A 15,503-nucleotide genomic window follows, 5' to 3' on the forward strand; every position below is an offset into this window, starting at 1 on the left:
TTCGATGCTTGTTCAGTGACGATACTTGTTAAAGCTCTTGAAGGATAATTTTTTATTTTTGTCCTTAACTTTGGAAAGAATCCTGTTTTCCCTCTTCTCGCCTCCCCCAGAGAATCTGCAGCTTGGTCCTGTTGAGGTTAACAGGCTGTGTGAAACTCCAGAGTTTTAAGTTAGTCACAAGTTTAAGTCTTCTGTTAAATATTGTCATGACAGTTCTCAGCCAAGAAGCCTGTCTTGCCCGCAGCGTGCTCAGTCTTTTATAATTCTGATTATAATGTGTCAAGGAAGGTTAGGAAACCTGCATATATATAGCATACATTGAACTGCTGTTGCTTCTGAACAGCCTGCTGTGAATTTGCTGTACAGAACAGGGAGCGCCATTGTTGTGGGCCTTATTCTCCTTTCCCTCTCATCATTTGCCCTTTTGAATAAGCTTCTAGGCTGTTCCTAACTTGGATTCTGCCTGCCAAACCATTATCAAACAGTCTTGTAGTTTATAGGCTCAGAAATGCTCAAAGGCATGAAACAAATGTGGTAGAGAAATGAAAAGCAAGCCCTGCAACTCCTGCCTGCTGTGTTGGAGACTTTCTCTCCATCCCACACCCAGTGTAAATGGAACAGTAGAGTAGTTTAACTGTGGGAGCAGAAACAGGGATAAATCAGCAGTTGCTTTATGGCTTTGTATGCTGTTTGTTTTCTTTTGACAAAAGCTTTGACAGTAATTGGAAGAGACTTTTGCTGGGGTGCTCTGGATATTCTGCCCTGTAGTAATAAATGACAAGTTACTCTTCTATAACCAATAGTCCTGTAAGCTAGAGCTTGCACTGGGTTTGGGTTTCTGGTTGTTTTTTTGTTGTTGCTGGTTTTTGTTTGGGTTTTTTTTTTTGGTTTTGTTTTTTTGTTTTTTTAAAGAAAGTAACAAATTGCAGATAGCTGAGGAATTTATTTCATAGTTTGACTATTTCTTAAAATTCAAAGAAAGCTTATTTAGAACTTCCCATATTCTTGGCATATGTTCTTTTACCCCAGCTTTCCTGGTAGCATTTGTCTCCAACACAGTATGTGATTCATGTGAGTGCAGTCTAAAGGGCTCGATAGGTGAGAATTTCTAGAAGTGCAATTATTTTTTGCCGTATCCCTATGGTTGTAGAATAGTCTTAATGCTGAGGATTACGTACTGAGAGCTGCTGTTTAATATGTGCTGGCAGGTCAGGTTATGCTGTAGCTTTGCTGCTGTAGTGTGTATGCCAGAAGGGAAACCTCAGTGTTCTGAAATACCAATAGCCTGTGTGGTGTGATACCACCTGTATATTTTTGTCTCTTGGACTTCCAAGAACAATGAAATGATGATAGCACTAAAGCTTCTGATGCTTCTGCAGTTCTAAAAATATATGAGTTGCACAAACCTATAATTTTCCAGGTAGTGTTTTCTTTTTATATATACATATTATATGAAGGGGAAAAAGAAGCTCTTGCCACACTGGTGACGTGCTTCATGTTGATAAAACTGTGTCCATGATGCACAAATGATAGGCATAAGGTAGGGAAAATCCATCTTGATGTCTTAGGTAAGCATTTAAACTCCCCACTGCTTCTGTTACAATGTGCCAGGAGGTCTGATGTAGCTCAGATACTGTTCTGGGCCAGACCTAATGAGACGTTTCTGTCCTGCCGTGTGCTCCAGGCAAGCCAGTTCAACTTAGCACCTATCTCCTGTAAAGTGGAAATGCCATAAGGGAATTTGGAAGGGTTAACCAGCTGTAGCCTGCAAGCTGCTTTTGAGATCATCTGACAAAGCGGCTGTGTGAAAACTCAGACTTGGTGTTTGGTGTGCTGCAGTGTGGGCACACCTTCGGTTTCTTGCTCCTCTGATGGTGGCAGTGGGTGACTGCTGACTTCAGTCTTTTCTCATGGGGATGTGTCTGTGTGGTATCTTTTTTCACTTGCTTACAAAGCCACCTCCAGCCTGCCTCCTGAGACACTTGGGACTGAGAAAAGCATTTCTTTTTGCATCAGAAGCAAGTGTCTTCCTATTAACGGTGTGTTTTTCTTTGAGAATCAACCCCAAATTTAGGTCATGCCTTCATCTCTTCAACCTTGCAAACAGAATCTCTACGTCATTGCAAAGGCTTGTTTGTTTTTGGCGTTTCTCTTCCACAACTGCAGTGATTGAAAGAGCTTGATCTATTCCCTTCCATCCAGCTCACCCGGATGATGAGTCACCTGGATCATGACTGGGGAGAGCTGCTCTTCCGACCCACATGGCTACTATGCCTGTGCTAGATATTTTCTTTCAGTAAGAAAACGGTGGCTGAATTGGTAGGGGTTGATCCATTGCTTGCCATTTTAAAGAGTCAGGCTGCATGCCTTGTCCTTCGCTGCCAAGGGTAAAGGTAGGTTGTATAACCCAGCAACCCTGCCAGCTTGCACTCCTTTTTAGCATCAAAACAAGGTAGGTGACCACATCTGGGAATAACCAGCACATCTTGGTTACTGCAGTGAGCACGTTTACTATTTCAGAAAGAAATCTTGACCGTTTATACTGAATGGCATTTTATGTAGTTGTAGATAAAGAAATAAACAAAGCGGCAGAAAATCACAGGGTCAGCACTGCAGTTAGTTACTGCTTATTCTCATCTCCCACATGGATTGATAATGAGCGTTTCTGCCTCATTTAGTCATACAGTTGATAGATATATGTGGGAATGTATGTATGTATCTACTGTCCTTGCTTGAACAGACTTCACTTTTATTTATTTTTGTACTATTTTATGGTCTTCCTTTTTTAAAAACTGACATTAAGGAGAAAATGTTTTGATTAGGCGACTGGGTGGCTCCTAGGGCACAGGATGGGCTGCAGCATTCTCCCCTCCACCCGTAATAAAAAGCTGTAATGTGGCCGTCAACTGCTTGTGACTATTCTTGTACATTCTCATTGCAGGCATTGTGCATGTGGGGGGACGACATCCCCCCTGCCGAACTGGGCTGGAGTTTGGTAGCTGGGACTCTTGAGTCTTCTGCTATTTTTGTCCATTTGTGAAGTGTTGATAATACTTGGCTCTCTCGCAGGGCTGTCATGAACACAGCAGGCTTGATTTGGCACTGAGAAAATGCAAAGAATCTTCTATGATATTCTTGGGAACGGTATTGTTCTGGCAGCCTCCAAAATTGCCAAATGCTTGTAAGACATTCAAAAAAAATTAGTGATGCTTGGGAGAGCAGGAGGAAGAGGGACAGAACTGGGTCGTTGAGTTTCAGATCTGTGCTGAATTTTGTGGGAGTACTTTCCAAACTTCGAATTGCCCCTGATCTGCAATGTGATGGTAAAACATGCAGCTGGTCCCTGTATCATGTATAAATGACACATCATGAATGTTTTAAGGGTAAATGATGGACTGTGAGAAATTATGGGGGTTGATAGTGTTCTGATGCAAAAAAAATTTGAACTAGCTGGCTTGTCACCTCCTAAGGTGTTCTCTGTGTGGCCTTGCACTACAAAAGTCTTGGTGAGGAGGTTGGAGTGGGTTGTTTGTGTGAGGTCAGTGCCTCCTCTGGTGAGCAGATCCCAGCTGCTTCTGAGGAAGCTGTAAGAAAGTAGACAGGAATCGGACTTGCGATGTGTGCTTTGGGAAAGTTTCTTTTTACGACGTTTTTTTTTTTTTTCTACTGCTCAGCAAGTAGAGAGCTTGTGTCTTCAAGCGCAAACTTGTAAAATGCTGCTTTAATATTTTTAAACGTGTGTGAATGCTTGAATGCAATTCCTCTTTGAGTATTTAAAATCCTTTTTGCAAATCCTGCCAATGACTATTCTATGGGGAGCTGTTTCATGCCCTTCCAGCCAGCGGTTTGACGCTTCTCAGCCCTGACAGATGAACTTGCAGCTGAAGAGCCGTTGCTGAGGACTGTTACTTTCCCAGGTGGTGTGGCAGCTTTGTGGTCCTGGTTGCTAGGTTGCTTTCTCTGTCACATTTACTTGTGAAGCAATAGTCTTTCTGATGACATCCATGACCCTTTTTCGCGTGTTGATAGATGCGAGCGAGGTGTGATGGTTGGTTGCACCTCTTTCTAAAGAAGAAACTTGGTGCCCCTCGTGTTCTGGTTTGAACTTGGTGAGATGGGGTGGAATCAGTGGGAGGAGTGGGAAGTGCTGTTTCTTATTGGGTTTGCCCTTGGACTGGGATTGAAGAACTTAGTTTTAGTTTTGGTTCTGCCCCTGATTTTTCTGACTCGGCTGATGTCAGTTCCTCTTCCCGTGGTTTAACTTTTGCTATTTAACTGTGCAGTTTGCTCTGGAAAAATAGACTATATGAGAGCTACGTATTAATAACTAGCTCTAGAAATAGAAGAGTCACTGACTCTGTGATGAATATGAAAAACTTAAACTACAACACAGCATGGTACTGGGCACTGAGGACCTTGTAATTATTAGTGTCACGTTTGCTCTCTGAGATGTTCTTAAGCCAAATTTTATTTCAACCAGCAAGTAAATAGTTTATTCTTTCAAATGAGAAATTGTTCATGCTTAGTAGTAGATTATCACTGGGTTAAAAAACAATCAGGAAGCACAGGATTGTGTTGAGTACAGCAATAGCAATGTTTTAATTAGTGAAACTGAAACCACATTTTCTCTTTGCTTGAATCTAATATATGGGCTGGAGGCGTGAAAGCTATGAGTGTGACAAAATTATTAAAGAGTGATAGCACCAGCCAGGATTCTCAGGTGCCTGGGTGTTTTGGCTTCCTCGTTTATGACATACAGAAGTGAATGTTCAGTGGGTTTTTTTCCTTTCTTTTAAAATAATTTTCAAGCTGAGTGCTTACTGAGGACTAGGTCCCATTTGGGGCCTGTTCTGTCAGTTCAGCATTTGAGTTTCAGGTCTCCAGAGCTCCTTGTTCCTTTGGATGGCTTTGATTTTTTTTTTTTTTTCTTTTTTTTCCCCAGTTCTTTTTCTCATTGACTTGCAGTGCTCCCACCCACTGCTGACTGGTATGATTCCTGAGTAGGCCCTTGTCACGGTTGCCTCTGGTCCTCTGTTCACCTCTTGAGTAAATTTGTAGTCCTGAGGGTACTGTCAGGACAGCTTAACAGGACCCTTCTCTGTGCTTTTGCACCCACTTGCAGTATGGATGCTTTTGTAATTGTCAAGGAAGAGATGGTGCCTTGAGGTTTATGACCCTGCCTGAGCCTTTCAGAATGAATTACGGCCTTTCATCTACTCTGAGGGTCACGTTCTCTTTGTAATTGCACTGAAGTGACTTTCCACTACATTTGGTACATGCATGCAGACATGCCATAATTTGTTCTGTAAGGCACAGCCTCCCCATAATTACAAGGAATATGTAAGCTTGCCTGCCTCAAATATGGCATTAGGGTGCTCTCTCTCATTAAATCAACGTAAATCTTTTGACATAGTCTTGTTGTTTCCCTGCTGCATTTTCTCCCTTGAGTAAAGAACAGAATTTCTCTTTGTGAGTGAAAACTTGCTCTGTTTGGATAATTCTCTTTGTAGACCATACTGGTGCAAACTGGAGGTAAGCTTACACAGGTGTGTGACATTTACTCTGTTGTAACACAAATGCCAGTGCTAGAATTATCTGGTGGGGGACCAGTGGTCACTACCCTGTCCCTTCCAGAAGCCTGGAGTATGTTGTATAGGAAACACAGACCTCCTTGAGCTTGTGAGGTATTCTGTTTGACAGCCTACAGCTTTGGATGGTTATTGCTCTCAGGAGATCGAGGGATTTCTTCTCTTCCCTCACTTTGATTTCTTCAGTAAATAGTTCCTTAAAAATGCTCTGGGAGAAGTGTGGGTACTATAAGGGCAGTTTTTAGCCTCCTGCTGCATGTTTTCCAGGCTGCTTCCTTTGGATCCAGGGGGTATCTGGAGGCCAGGTTGGGTATCTCCAGGCTGAATTTTTTTCTTGAGGCCTCTCAGACTTTTGATCTCAATGGCGTCTTTGATAACGAGTTTTACAAACTCAGTTGTTTTCCATAGGGTGGGTTCAGTTGCAACGTGTGGTTAAAAAACAGCAGCCCTTGCTTGCTTTGCGTGAGATTAACTCTTGATGTAATTCCTTTTTTTTTTTTTTTTTTTTTTATTTATACCTGCATTCAATTTTGGTCTCTGTGATGGCAGGTAGATGCAACGTTTTTTTTCTTCATATGTGTGTAGAATTTCCTCACTAACTCAGTGCTGCTACAAAAAATTTCCCTTTAAATCCTCTAAGCTATTTACACTAATCCTCATTAGTGTATTCTGTATATTTCTATCATTTGCTTTTGTCTATTGCTGCGTTTTCTTGTACCTAAGAAAGCCTTAAAATGGGAATTCTGGAATAGAAAAGGACTTGTAAGAAGATTGCAGATTACTGTTGTTTTTCTAGTGGCTACTCTTTTCATTGCCGTGTTAATTTAGAGGCTTAATGAGCAAGTTTGACTGCAGGGCAAGGCTGAGTGCTGTTCTGAACAGCAGTTTCCATCTAGGGTTCCTTTGAAATGAAGCATTTACTAACTTGCCAGCTTTTATTTTTGTTTATTTGTGCCTACTGCATGCATCAGGGCACAGTAAAGGGTACAGTCACTCAAAGGGCTGCCTGAAGACTTTTGGAGACTGAAAGTGATGCACGCAGAGCAGCTACTAAAGCATATTTTGGATATTAATGCCTAAATCCAGAAGTGGCATGATCCTTCCCCTCTCCTTTGATCTTTTCTTTTAAGTATGTGCATTCAACCAGAACCCACCACTCTGTCTCCTGAGGAGTGACTCTGTTAGGATCTGGAGGGTGTTTTCTAACAGAGCGACATACCTGTTGGTGAGGATGTGCAGCATTTGCAACACGACATTCCCTGGATGCTGTGCTTAGCTGTTTGCTTCAGCAGAGTATTTGCATTGCTAACACCTTCCCTAGAGAGTGTGGAGTTTCACGTCTCCTCTCCCCTTTCTCTTTCAGGCCCAGGCCTGTTTGCTTCTCCAGAAGGTTCTACTACTTCGTGAACTGAAGCTGTTGATGACAGAGGAGGAGTGGGAGGAATTGATCAGAGAAAGCATCAGCCAAGTGACAGAGGTAACAAGCTTCAACGTGTTCAATGTATAGATAGCACCTCATGGGTGCTGCTTTTACTAGTGTGGTGCTTGTTTTCAGAGCTGGAATTTGCGGCTGTGCTCAGCTTAACTGATTTTAGAGGTGGTGTGCCTGCTTGCACCGGTAGCGTCCACCAGGATTACAGCATTCTTGTAACACCACTGTTTAGATGTATTTTCACCGAGTGCAAGAAGTGTGCCTGGTACAACTCAGCAGTGCCTGTGTATGGATCCAAGAGGCAGAGCTCGAGTTTTAGGGAATACACTCATACAGATCAATTTAAGGTGGTTTTAAAAAAAAAAAGTTTTGAATTGAAAGGTGTTGTGAACATTTACTTAATTTCAGAAAATGTTATGGTAGTTCTGTATTTGAATGAACTTCAGGGCCAGAGAGAGAGAGCTGAGGTGCAGTAGACTTTTGACTCCTGGTGTGTTGCAGGCCTTCTGGACCAGACTCCCTTGCCAATATTGTTTACTGGGGAAACCTTAAAATACATTGGAAAATAATTTGTACAGAAAAAACAGTGACAGAAATGGCAGGGCTCCTGGTTCACTGACAAGTGCAGGTCATACCTGAAGACGGTTTTTGGATGCAGCTGTTATGTAGGAGGTGATCTGGGGGACAGGAGACTGAAGAAGCAAATACCATTCAATTATATTTTTGTGGATTGACGTGGGGAGAACCAAACAGCCAAATTAATGTTATGATGTGGTGACTAAACTTGATGACATGGGAGATTCCAGTCTTGGTGTTCCTACATAACTGTAGTATTGACCTCTTTCTAAGTGTAGCTTTCATTCTTTACTTCTTAAGTGCTGGTTACATGGTGATTTAGGCCATTCTATAATTTACCGTATTGGAACAGAATGATTAGCTCTGTTTTCTTTTGTCAAGGAGGGACAAAATCTAAGCAAGTTTAAATCAAGGAATTCAGAGGTGGTGTTTATAATTCTTGAGGAAGCAGGTAATCCTGGGTTTCATTAAATAGCTTTTATTTAATGATTACATCAGGAATCCAATGGGTGGAGTTAGGTGTGATTTTATTTTCCAGCTATATAAAGCATGCTACTCCTCCCAACCCGGTCATCTTCATGTTTCTCTCTAGCAGCTGAATACCTGCAGGACTTGGTGATTCACTGGGAAACCACAAACATTTACAACACCTTTATGTTGTTCTTGTCAGGGAAAGTTTAGCATCTTGCAACCCATCCAGTATTTTAATGAGTTTTGCTACCAAAGCTGCTTCAGTGTCTCTCGTTTCTGTGGTCATCTGTGTTTAAAGAAAAATTCCTGGGAAATATTGTCAGTTTGTTTGGGCTGTCCAAGGTATACCCTGCAGGCAGAGGGCCTCCCATACTATTAACTGCCAGTGGCATATAGGTGCTAGTTGTCTTTTTGGCCTGAAAAAGCCCCGACATAACATTTTTTACAGAGTGCTCTGTGGGTGGACATACGTGCGTTGCGTTTTGCCTCCCTTCCTGCTGCTCCCCCTTTGCACTAACATAGTGCTGGTGTGGTTCCTTGGAGCTGGGGCAGCTGCATGTCTTTAAATGTTGCTGTAATTAGGAGGAATCAAAGACTGTATATTGCATATAACAGTTTTGAATCATAGCCAAAGGCTGACACTTGTGCTGCAAAACTTTTCTAAAGCTGCAAAAGGTATTGCGTGTCCTTTTGGTGGTGCAGAAATGCTCACTTATCTGAGGAATAGCTGTAAAAACATGCAGTGGCTCTGTGGTATAGTAGAACAATACTCATATCATGACTGATCTCTTTTGGAGATGGGAAAAAAAATCCCTTGTAGCAGAAGTCAGAGGCTGGAAACTGAACAGAATTAGAATGTGTAGAAAGTATGTGTTTGTCAAAGAGTAATCTACCGTTAAAATAACTTACTGAAGAGTTTATTAGCTCTGAATCTCTAGGTGGAGATTGCACTTGACTGAAAGAGAAGCTGCGGGTTGGGTGGAAGTTATGGACTTGATGTTGAAATTGAGATGCGTTTGCTTGGACTGTTAGGCAAGAGCTTGGGCTAAACGACAGCCTTTTCTGTCCCTGATGTCCACGTGCACCTCTGCTTAGCTGAAGGGTAGGGAGGGCATCTGCAGAACTGCGAGTTTCTCCTGCAGCCCAGTCTTGTCCTTTTTCATCTGAGACTTGTTTCGGTATGCCATTCCAGATCAGCCAGGATTTCGGAGGTGACTATGTAAGTAGGTTGATGTTGGCATGTGAGGGCTTACCCATGAGAACTGGACTGAGAGCTGTAATTCATGGTGCTGTGGAAAATGAAGTTTTGTTGCCTGACCTCTAGTTGAAAGGTCTGCATTTGTTGTCATTGGCCATTCCTGCCACCATCCTTCACAAACAGCTGTTTTCAGGGGAAAAATGATAACGCAGAATTTTATACCTTTCTTTGACTCAGGGAGGGGTCTGAAATAACCTGGGAGGGCCAACTCTTTAACTGGCTGTACTGACGTGCACTTGTAATTCAAGCAGCTGTATTGTGCACGAGGAAGCTGTCACCTGAAGGCTTTGCTATGCTGTGTCCTTGGTCAGATTTGCAGCTAGGGTGCTGGTAGCTCTTCAAGTGCAGGATTGCTGTTGCAGGTGTAAGACTGTGAGAGAGAATAGGATGCTATCTCCTGCATCTGCCTTCTTAACCTGTCTTGTCTACAGTGATCGCATTGCATATCTACAGATCAGTTGGCGAGGACCAGGGAGCCTGGGATGGTTTTAGGCAGTGATATGTGCTGGAACTGGGAAAGAAGTAATGTGAGAAAACGGCAGTCTTGGATATCATTGAATTATGCGTGTAAAACTAAGAGGCATATGAGAGAGAATCAATGGCCAGGAACTTTAAATGAAGAGACAGCTTCCTGAAATAGAAGCTCTGGCTGCTGCGAGGCAATGGCTCTTGTGCTTACATAAGCTAACTTGACCTTATTTGTTCCCAAAATGTTTAGGCATGCTTATAAAACATTTATCACAGTCATGAGGGATTCATGTTTGCCATCTCCTTGCTGTCAGCAAGGCAACTCTTGATATCCTAGCAGGTACTTTGGAGTTGACGTGCTCTTGTGAGAGCCTTGCTTGCTGTTGGTGCTCTTGGCTTGTTTTGCTGGGTCACCTGAGCAGAAAGTCTTGGCCACAAGCCCTGGGACTGCAAAGGTGAGGAAGCAGAGAAGTAGCTTTGGCACAGTTTTGACCTCTCAAGTCCTAAATAGTTGCTTTAAACAAAGCAGAACCTTGCTACATTTGTTCAAGTTTATTCGAATTTTGGGAGTCTAGACGGCTGGGTTGTGTTTGCAGTGTAAAGAAATAGAGTTGCTTCATGTTGTAAATGACAGAGCTCACCTGAGATGCCAGAGCATCTGACAGAGACCTCTTACACTTCAAGAGGTTTGTTCTTTTATTGGTAGGTCTCAAAGCACTTTACAGAGGAGATCCAAACCAGTGAGTTGTTGATGTAATGAAGAGAGTATTTTGCAGAAACCCCAGAGCCAATGTGTTTAGTTTACTAAAGTCGTTCACCCAGTTTTACAGATGACATGCTTGGCTGGGAGCTGAGCCAAGAATCAAACTTGGGTCTCCTGAGACATCCCAGAGACCCTCTTTGTGCATGGACAGTCAGACTGTTTCTTAACTTGGCTTCAGAACAGCTGGGTGTGTTAGGTAGCAATCTCTGTGCCCATGTTATCTAAAGAGGATGCTGGTGGTTGTGAGCTCAGACTGCCCCAAGCCATGCAATGAGGCCAGTGGCAGAACCCCAGGGCCTGAGTTCCCCGTTTCATGCAGGGAACTCTTGCACAGTTTTGGTGAGGGGTCTCTGTGGGGTTGCTGTTAGGGCCCCCACGCTGTCTTTTGGACTATCAAGCACCTCTTGGTTTGGTCTTTCATCTCTCTTAGTTGTCATTGTGGGCACATCTTGGTGTTTGTTCCCCTTGTTTGATATATTTGTGTTTTTTTCTGATATGTTAGAAATTTTCTGTCTTGGCTTTAGAGTGATCTTGAAGCCGTGCCAATTTTTTAGTAACTCACTGACAGGTTTGGAGCAGGAAGCTCCAGGATCTGAATACCTAGTTTCACTACCTTTTTATGTCACCCTTTTCTCAGGGACTGGGTTGCCTTCCTGAACTGAGGTACTTTGTGTAACTCCCAATTTATGCTGAAACTCCCAGTTCTAATGTGACAGTCAGGGGGAATTGGGAAAGGATTTTGAGGAGTATTCCAGAAAACATGTATTTTTCACAGCTGAGCAACTTCAAAACAAAACAGCCCTCAGAAAACTGTTGTTAAAACTGCTTTCTCTGGCTTGTGCACAGCAATTTCCTGAGGGTTTCCTTTGTCTTCTGCAGTAAGTACATCATAGGAAGGGCCCAACTTCACTGCTATTTTTTCCTTTGCTTGTTTTGTCAATGTCATAAGGGACAGGCAGAGCGGATAGCATTCAGGTTGGCTGTTTGAAACCAAAATGGGATGAAGGCATCCTGGAATGTAAAAACGCTCACAGAATCTGATACCTAAGTTTAGTGCAAGACCAAAGCACTCCAGGTCACCAGTACTGGAGACTTTCAGATAAATATACACATAATCCTATTGGGATGCATCTGATATCTCCTTCCTCTTAGGTGGTTACTTAGACTTGGACTGGGCAGGCAGCCGTGTTTCTGTAGAACAGCATGAATGTAGACCAAAGGGGATTGCCTGGCCCGTGCAAGGGATGGTATGGGTAACCCAAGACCTCTTTTCCAAGACTCATATAGTTTAAAAGTTACTGTATGCTCTCTGAAGACTTTTATTGTATGGCATTAGAAGGTTTTGTTGCTATTGTGTTGTTCATCTAGGGATTTAAAATAACTAGCTGGAGCTACTCAGAATGTGGGGGTAGAGAGGAATATACTATATAGCCTTTCAGTGTAGACATGCCCTTCATTTCTGAAGGGCATCCCATTTGATTATTGGCATCTTAATTTGTAGGGAGATAAATTATTAACAGTGACTTCATCAAATCTCTAAAAAAGCTGTTCCTCAATTTTTTTTCTTGAAGATTGCCTGAACTTTTATCTGCCCATCTTTATAAATTCTTAATTCATTGCCCTTTCTCAGCCTCTTAGCTTGTAAAATGAGGCCAGCAGTGATTTCACTGATATCTTTGACGTCCTTTCAGAATACTGGATGTCTCTTTGGAGAATACATTCTCCTCTGTTCCCTCAGCTGTCCTGTATGTTTTTTCCCTGCTGCATTTTCATGTGGTCTATGGAGAAAAAAAAAAAAAGTCATATCTTTAAACTTGGGAAAGCATTGACATTTTCTGTGGGAATGGCTTCTGGATTTTTGGGCTCCGCCCTCTAATAACAGCCAAAATAAACATTGCAAAAAATGCCCTTTAGTTATACCCTTCTGCATGTGGGTCTGCTTAGTCCCCTACCTTCCCTCGCTCTCTTGGTGGGGGACAAGCAGAAACTTGGTGGTTCCCTTCCCTTTGTGAGCATTTTTTGATGACTTGTTTCTGCTAGAGATGCAAGGAAAAATGTTTTGAACATTTATACTTTCAGTCTTCAGAAACTTACTGAGAGAGAACGGAGGGAACAGGGACTGTTAGTGCCTTTTTTTCCTCTTAGTGCTCTCAGCAGCAGCTGCTGTGCTGTTCAGGTGGGTGGTGTGAGAACTTCTCCCTGCATGCTTGTGTACCTTCTCTACATGGAGTTGGAAATGGATCTGGCTCTGTGGACAGATGGAAACTGGTGTGAAGAGGCATGCTCTTCCCTCCTCTCTTCTTTGTCTTCCATGATTTAGCTCTAAGTTCTAGCTTGGGTTCTTCTGTTGTATAGTGAATGTTGTCATGGAAGGAAGTATTTGGGGGTGTCTTGTCTGGGTTTTGGGAAGCTCAGAGTTGATTCCTGACTCTGTCTTGGTCTGCATGACTCAGTCATGTTACTCGGCCTCTCTGAGCCTCTGTGAACTGGAGGGAATGGTGCTGGCTTACCTCTTACCTCTCAGGAGAAATATGAGAGTAATTACAGGTGAGACAAGGGTGCTTACATTGGGTAATAACAGGAGCTATGAGCATACAGAATACTAGAATACTTCATTTGGTTGTTGGTTTGTTACTAGCCTCTAAATAGCAGAGGAAGGCTGTGCCCCTCCCAAACCTCTCAGCTTACCTGTATGTTGACACGGGAGATCTTGTGCTTTGGCTCAGGTAACGGACACGTGCTTGTAGGGCCCCCAAGTCGCTTGCTGAGGCCCCTCTGGGTGTGACTCCATCACAGAGACCCGAGCCACAACAGCAGCAAAATGCCAGGTTGTGTCTGCACTGGGACCTTCACGCAGCATGGAGCTAGGGCAGAGCTTTAGCTTTCATAGTCAGTGGGATCAGACCTCTTAAGCACTTTCTCGTGGTGACTGTGGATGTTCAGTAGGATGGAAATTTTGCTGAACTATTTGCTGTTGGGGAAGAGAGTTTACCCTAGCAACCTTGGGCTGTGCCAGGGGGTGTAAGGTCGTGCAGGGTGGGTGGAGGTATGTGTTTTGCAGAAGGCACTTGGCACTGTATTCAGCCATGAATCTGCACATTTATCCATCAGCATCAGGTCTGTTGTGGGGGCGGGGGGGAAGGGTGGAGATAGCGCAGCGTGTGGAAAGAATGCAGGTTGGCCAGGCTTCTCCAGCTCACGGAGCAGTGATGGATCTGTCAGACTGATCCCATGGAGGGGAAGGGCTGTTTGTTTTGAACAATGAAATAGGCTGAAGGATGTGCTGGGAATGCATAAATATTAAACAGTGTTCAAACTTCCAGCTAGGAAATGTGCTCTGCTTTGGTGGCTGAACACTCCTCTGCACTCGAGATATTGCCGTCGTGTAAGTCTGGGCTAAGTGTGTCCCCCCGCTGTGGTACCTGTGAAAGGGGCAGAGGTACAGGCAGGCTGAGATTGCAGGCAGGTGTGAATGTGGAGACTTCCAGAAACACTGCCTGGCTCCATATCACAGCGTATTGCCATCTCCCCTGCAGGGAGAGTTGGGCAGTGGCTGGGATGCTGACTTTGTCTCTAGATGCACATGCACCACTTCTTGTGCACCACCTGTGTGACAGGTTTCAGGGGAGTCTTGGGCTTAGACTAAAATCCTACATGGGAAACTGAGGCACGGAGCTGCGTGATTAACTAGCCACCAGCCCTCGGTCCTACTTGTATGACTGAATTACTGCAGGTATTCACCTCCTGTGCTCTAACAAACTTGTTTTATACTTTGCGAAGATGAAGGAATGCTCTGAAGTGCAATGAGAGATGGAACGAAGGTTGGATCCTGTAGTAGTTGGGATACTGCCAAGTGTGATACAGGAATGTAAGGAAAAAACTTGATTGATAAGATGCTGGCGGTGTGCTGTTACCCTTGTAGAAATCCTAGAAGCAAAGAACTTTGGATCCGGGAGTGCTCTCCACCAGAAACAGCCAGAGACTTTTGAAAGCAATGTGTTAGACATAATAAGACAAAACCATCTCTGCCAGCTGAATCTATGTAGGGTGAGGCAGGAACTGTATTGCTTTAATGGCTTGAGATGAGACAGGAGTTCCAGCTGTGGAAACTGCCTCCATATTTTTTCCTTTTGGAAAGTGATCTGCCCCGATCTGCTGACAGCTCAGATGTACAGGCGTGGTTAACTGTCACAGGTATTACAGGAGCAGAGTAAGAAAAGCAGAAAATGGGAGAAAACCAACATACTCAGGAATTGTTGCAAGTGTAGCTGTTCAGTAAGAGTCACGTGGTCTCTCTGCTTTTAGTATTGAGTGATTGGGTTATGTGACTTAGGTTTGTAATGCTTTCAGAGGGCAGGAGAAGGGAGAGTTGGATACCTTTGCAAACAGCACATGGCAGAGATTCACAGAACAGGTGGTTAGACAAGTTCTTCTGGGTTTTCCCTTAACCCTCCACCACTGACCTGTAGCATAGCTGGAAGCAAAACCCCTGCTTTGTGCCTCAGTCTTGCTATGTAAAATGGAGATACTTGCCAACCTTGTGCAAGCCTTTTGTGATCTAATCAGGGTTTGAGGCTCTCCTAAGGATGCTGCAGATGACTGAAATACTACTTTTCCTTTTAAGGCATGTTTGCCATGTGTTGCAGTTTGCCATCTGCTACATAATGGCTTTTGCTTTAATTTTATGATTGTATTTTATACATTCCCCAAATGAAATCACAGTAGGCCTGTAAAATGATTGACCTACGCAATTGGGGTGGCAGTGCTAATTTCATCTTTCAGACAGCAGAGTGAGGGAGCAGACCAAAGCAATTAGGACAAGAGGGAATGGCCTCAAGTTGTGCCAGGGAAGGTTTAGACTGGATATTAGGAAGTATTTCTTTACAGAATGGGTTGTTAGGTGTTGGAATGGACTGTCTGGGGCGGTGGTAGAGTCCCCATCCCTGG

The 15,503-nt window shown here is 43.4% G+C and overlaps 1 protein-coding gene across 1 annotated transcript in view; it reads left to right on the forward strand.

Moving 5' to 3' along the window:
* MYBBP1A (MYB binding protein 1a) overlaps positions 1-15,503 on the forward strand; it is a 60,401-nt gene that overhangs the window by 37,586 nt on the left and 7,312 nt on the right. Inside the window, exon 24 of the mRNA XM_074890091.1 lies at positions 6,952-7,065. Within this exon, the coding sequence (XP_074746192.1) occupies positions 6,952-7,065 (114 nt within the window). The remainder of the gene's footprint in view (positions 1-6,951; positions 7,066-15,503) is intronic.

Source organism: Strix uralensis, chromosome 20 (genome assembly GCF_047716275.1).
Source record: "Strix uralensis isolate ZFMK-TIS-50842 chromosome 20, bStrUra1, whole genome shotgun sequence".
In the NCBI taxonomy this organism is placed as follows: domain Eukaryota; kingdom Metazoa; phylum Chordata; class Aves; order Strigiformes; family Strigidae; genus Strix; species Strix uralensis.